The sequence below is a fragment of the Penaeus japonicus genome, unplaced genomic scaffold (assembly GCF_977035675.1).
Source record: "Penaeus japonicus unplaced genomic scaffold, GWHDUDI00000001_assembly GWHDUDI00000023, whole genome shotgun sequence".
In the NCBI taxonomy this organism is placed as follows: Eukaryota; Metazoa; Arthropoda; class Malacostraca; order Decapoda; family Penaeidae; genus Penaeus; species Penaeus japonicus.
In genome coordinates, this window is record NW_028234425.1 from 1,367,752 (window position 1) to 1,372,751 (window position 5,000).

Sequence of the window (5,000 nt, forward strand, 5' to 3'; positions counted from 1 at the left end):
ACCGCAATGAATATTATAAAAAGAAGAAGAAGAAGAAAAAGAAGAAGAAGAAAAAACAACAACAAAAAAACGCATTTTCATCCACAAAGGAAGTGAGGGTGACTTGCTAATATCTATCCATCCACAGAAACACACACACCCATACATATATGTAAAGATAATTGAAACAAACAAACAACAAGAAGAAAACCTAAGGAGCAGCAGAGACACGCGAAGGAGGAGAACCATTTTCAGGAAGGTTCGCCTCTGCGCCTCCATTTCGACATCTAATTTTGATGGAACTGATAACCACAATTCCCCCCCCCCCTCCCCCCTCCCTCCCCCCCCGTCTCCGCCCCCCCCCTTCCAACCCCTCCCCCCCCAATTCCCCTTCCCCTCATTTCCGCCCCGCCCCCCTCCCCCCCCCATTCCCCACAATTCCCCCCCCCCCCCTCTCCCTCCCCCCCCCCTCCCCCCTCCCACCTACACACACATTCCCCTTCCTCCCTCACCCCTTTCCGCGAACGGTGCTGGATGGGGACGGAACTGGCGTCGTTCTGCATTCACGTACTTCTCTCTCCCTCTCTCTCTCTCTCTCACTCATTCTCTCTCCCTCTCTCTCTCTTTCTCTCTCTCTCTCTTACTCTCTCTCTCTCTCTCTCTCTCTCTCTCTCTCTCTCTCTCTCTCTCTCTCTCTCTCTCTTCCCTCTGCCCCCTCTCTCAACATCGACTCCCTCTCCTCTCTCATCTCCTTCACCCCTCTCTCTCTCTCTCTCTTCTCACTACTCCTCTCTCACTCTCCCCCCTACTCTCTTCCCCTCCATTCTCTCTCACTCTCTCTCACAACAAAAACAATCTCTCTCACGATCTCTCTCTTTTCCTTTTTTACACTCTCGTCTGTTCACGCTCGCTCCTCCCACTCTCTTTTTCACATTCTCTCTCCACATCTCCTTCCTTCCTGCTGACTCCTCTCCATCTCTCCTCTCTCTTTCCACAATCTGGTCTCTCCTCTCCTCTTCTCTCTCTCTCTCCTACACACTCTCTTTTTCACTCTCCCTTCCCCCTCTCCTAACTCTATCTCATCTCTCACTTCCTCCCTCATATCTCTACTTCTCTCTCTCCTCTCTCTTCTCTCTCTTTGTCTACGCTGTGTTTGTTCTGTGTCTGTGTGTTTCTGGTTTGTGTGTATGGAGTTTGGTTGTGTGGTTGTTTTATGTGTTCGTTTGTGGTTTGATGTGTCCGTTTTCGTGTGGGTTGATGCACACACTATGTATACATGCACCTACATATGTGGACCTATCAACATGTGTAACCATAATTCTCTCGACGCATTTTAGATTGCAGGATTTAAAGCATTACGATCTCTTTCCTGTGGCCCTAAAGCGGAGGATAAAAACGGCCATAAAATCCTGATTAATCCCCAAGGAGCCACACGGAGACACAGGACGCACCGAGAAGAGTAAAGAAGGGTGGTCATAATTAGTCTATAATGTATTCATGGAAAATTAGGAAAAGGTATAGATTTCTTTCAGGGTATGAACAGAAGTCAAATATATCATGGTATACATATTTGAACAAAAGAAGGAAAAAAAGGAGAAGTAGTGGTAGTGTTGGTGGTGGTAGTAGTAGTAGTAGTAGTAGTAATAGTAGTAATAGTAGTAGTAGTAGTAGTAGCAGTGGCATTATCATTATTATTATCATAATTATCATTATCATTGTTATCATTATTATTAATAGTAGTAGGAAGAGTGGGGGGGAGGAAGAGAAGAGGTGATTTAAGGAAGAGGAGGAAGAAATGAAGAGGAATACGGGAAGGAGGAGGAGGAGAGAGTGAGAAGAGGTGAACGGAGGAGAACGAGAAGAAGAGGAAGCGAAGAAGAAGAGGTTCTTTCAGGATACGAAATAAAATAGTAGTGATACACACATAGCAAACAAAATCCAATATAATGTTCTTAAATCTAGGATGTCCAATAGATATTCATGTAACGATATCGAGTCATATTAGCAGTCATATGAATGCGAAAATTATAGGATGTAGAAAGGCAGAAGTATTAAAGCTGCTGAATATATCTTAGGTTAGGTAATTACTTGATTACAATGCCACCTCTTCGGTAGGTGGCTTTTGCCTTTTACCAATAAAGAAGAGGGTGATGAAGATTATAATGAAGAAGGAGACATAAGTATTAGAGAAAGATACAGAAAAGAATAAATAGCAATAAATAAGACATGGACATTGCACAGACCGTCTTTGAGGAATGAGAGAGATAAGAGACTCTTAAAGCTACGAAAAGAACTAAAGATCCACCAGATATTATGCAGTGACCCCAAACGCCCGCCACTCACCTCCTCCATCTCCTTCTGCGTGGGCGCGACTGACTTGCGTCTATCGCGCTTATTTTTCGCGTCCGCTCCAGCTGTCATGGCGACGGTACAGAGGGTACAGAGAGTAAAAGGGTCTGTTCCGAACAGAAGGGGTAGGGTCAGGCGAGGGCAGGGGATGTCTTCTCTCCTTTTTGAATGTAAATAAAGTCCTTCGAAAGATCGACCAAAGTTTCCGATTGTAATTATGACACTGTTGCCTGCGCTCCGTTTTCTTCAGGGCAGACTCGCGTATTTATAGATGATGTTTTCTCATCATCTATTGTATGTGTTATTTTTCGTTCTTTTCCCACTATCGCCTTCTTTTTTTTCTATTCGGTTCGTATTCTTTACATCATTTCCATTTGATTTTCACATATAAACATTTCCCTTTGATTTCTGTATCATTTATCTAACCTTCGTCCCTCGATTTTCAGTCCCATTCAGTCATACTTATTCCAACAATATATATTTTTGAAATATCACAATAGCCCTTTTTCCCTTTAACACAAACTTTTCCTATTTTCTCTTTTTTATAGCTAGCTCATAAGAGGGTATTTTAAAGTAGTCGTGTAGAAGTTGATGATTTGCAGAAGAAGGGGTCAGGTTCTTATGAGTGTGTTCAGGGGTTACGGCTGGATATAGGAGGAGCGCGATCCGAGTGTGGTCTCCGATATTTTATTTGATCTGGCGTTGTGGGAGAGAAGGATGCGGTGTTGGCTGTGGCGGGGTCGTGGCTGATTAGGGTTGCGCGTTGTGAGGACGACGCGATGAGTGAGGAAGTTCAAGTTGTGGGGGTTGCGCGTATTGGGATGGTGTAGTTGATAGAAGGAGGTGTGGGGGGTAGAATGATGTTGGTAGTGGTGTGTGTTGCTGTGTTGCTTCTGTATGGGTGTGGGGGGGCAGTGGTGTGGCTAGTGGGGTTGGAGTGATTCGGTTTGGCTGTGGCTGGTTGGGGGAGTAGTGAGGTTGGTGTTGGATGGGGATTTTCAGGGCTGTTGTGTTCGGTGTGAGGGTGGTTGGGCCGATGGTGCACTATGGCGCTGGTCATGGTTCTGGTGATTACTGGGATGGTTAGGGCTGTGGAGGTGTCAGGGGCAGTGCTGGTAGTGGTGTTGAAGGTGATGGGGTGGTGGAGGGTGTGGGAGCTTCTGGTTCTGGGGATGGGATGGATGTAATGGTGGTGGAGATGCTGCTGGATATGGTGTTGCATGGGCTGGTGTTGGTGATGGTGGGATGGTGGAGATGGTGAGTTTGGTGGTGGTGTTGCTTGGTAGTGGTGCTGGTGGTGACTGGTGCTGGAGGTGTGGGAGGTGGTGGTGGTGTAGTTGTTGTTGTTGGATGTTGTAGTGATGTTGTTTTGTGTAGGTGGTGGTGGAGGTGTTGTTGGTGGGTGGTGATGGTGGTGGGGGTGCTGGTGGTGTCTGGCTAGTGGTGCTGGTGGTGGAGATATTGTGTTGATGTTGTTGTTGGGTGTTGAGTGGTGGATGCAGGTGGTTGGCTGATGCCTAGGTGCTGATGGTGGTTGTGGATCAGGATGGTGGTATGGTGGTTGATGGTGGATTTGTTGATCTTGGGTATGGCCTGTTGCCTCAACAGTCTTGACACTCTACTTCTGTCAGTATGTCTGTCGGTCTGTATGTTCTGTTAGTATGTATGTCTGTAGCGTCAGTCTGTAATGCACTCACTAGCTCTGATCTTTATCTATCTCACTCACTACCATCCTCACTATATCATCATCTACAATCTATCTATCTTATGTAAACCTCTCTATCTATCACACTCACTACTCTAATATCTACTCTATCTCTAAAATATCTACTATCTCTCTATCTCTCAAATCTTTGTGTTAGTGATTGTGTGTGTGTGTGTGTTTGTGAATGTGAGTGTGTGTCTTTATGTGGGTGTGTGTGATTGTGTGTGTGTGGAGTGGGGTGTACTATCTCTTTATAATCTCATATATCTCTCTCCACTCTCAATCGCTCTCTCTCCTCCACTTCACACTATCTATCTCCTCTATCTGGTGGTTGTGTGAGTTTGTGTGTGTGGGTGTGTTGGGTGTGAGTGTCTGTGTGTGTGCTGTTGTGTGTTGTGGTGTGAGGTGTGTGAGTGGTGTGCGTGATTGTGTGTGTGGTTAGTGTCTGGCTGTTGTGAGGGTGTGTGTGGGAGGTATGTCTCTTGTGTGAGAGTGTGGGTGTGAGTTTGTGTGGTGAGTGTGGAGTGTGTGTGTGAGTGATGGTGTGAGTGAGTGATTGTGGCTGTGGTGATGGTGTGAGAGTTGAGTGTGTTTGATTTTTTGATAGTGAGAGGGAGAGTGGGTGGAGAGAGTGGTGAGAATGTGAGTGGGTGTGGCTGAGAGAGATTGTGATTGTGTGTGAGTGTTAGTGTGATTTGTTGAGTGAGATAGGGAGGGAGTTTCAGGACTCTCTCATCATCTCTCTCTCTCACACTCACTCTCACACGCTCAATCACAACTCACACTATCACAAACACAGAGATATTGATTGTGTGAGATTGTTAGTCTATAGAGATTAGATTTTTTTGTTGGATATAATATACACAACACACACACCACACACACTTATATCTATATATATATTAATATATAATACATATATATTTATATAGATATATAATATATGTATATATATATTATTATATAT

General features: G+C 45.0%; 1 protein-coding gene across 1 annotated transcript in view; it reads right to left on the reverse strand.

Annotated features, from left to right (window-relative positions):
- The window catches only part of LOC122245842 (uncharacterized), a 20,018-nt gene extending 17,151 nt beyond the window's left edge, over positions 1-2,867 (reverse strand). The window contains exon 1 of the mRNA XM_086549993.1: positions 2,323-2,867. Within this exon, the coding sequence (XP_086406119.1) occupies positions 2,323-2,400 (78 nt within the window). The 5' untranslated portion in view covers positions 2,401-2,867. The remainder of the gene's footprint in view (positions 1-2,322) is intronic.
- Between the last annotated feature and the right edge of the window lie 2,133 nt (positions 2,868-5,000).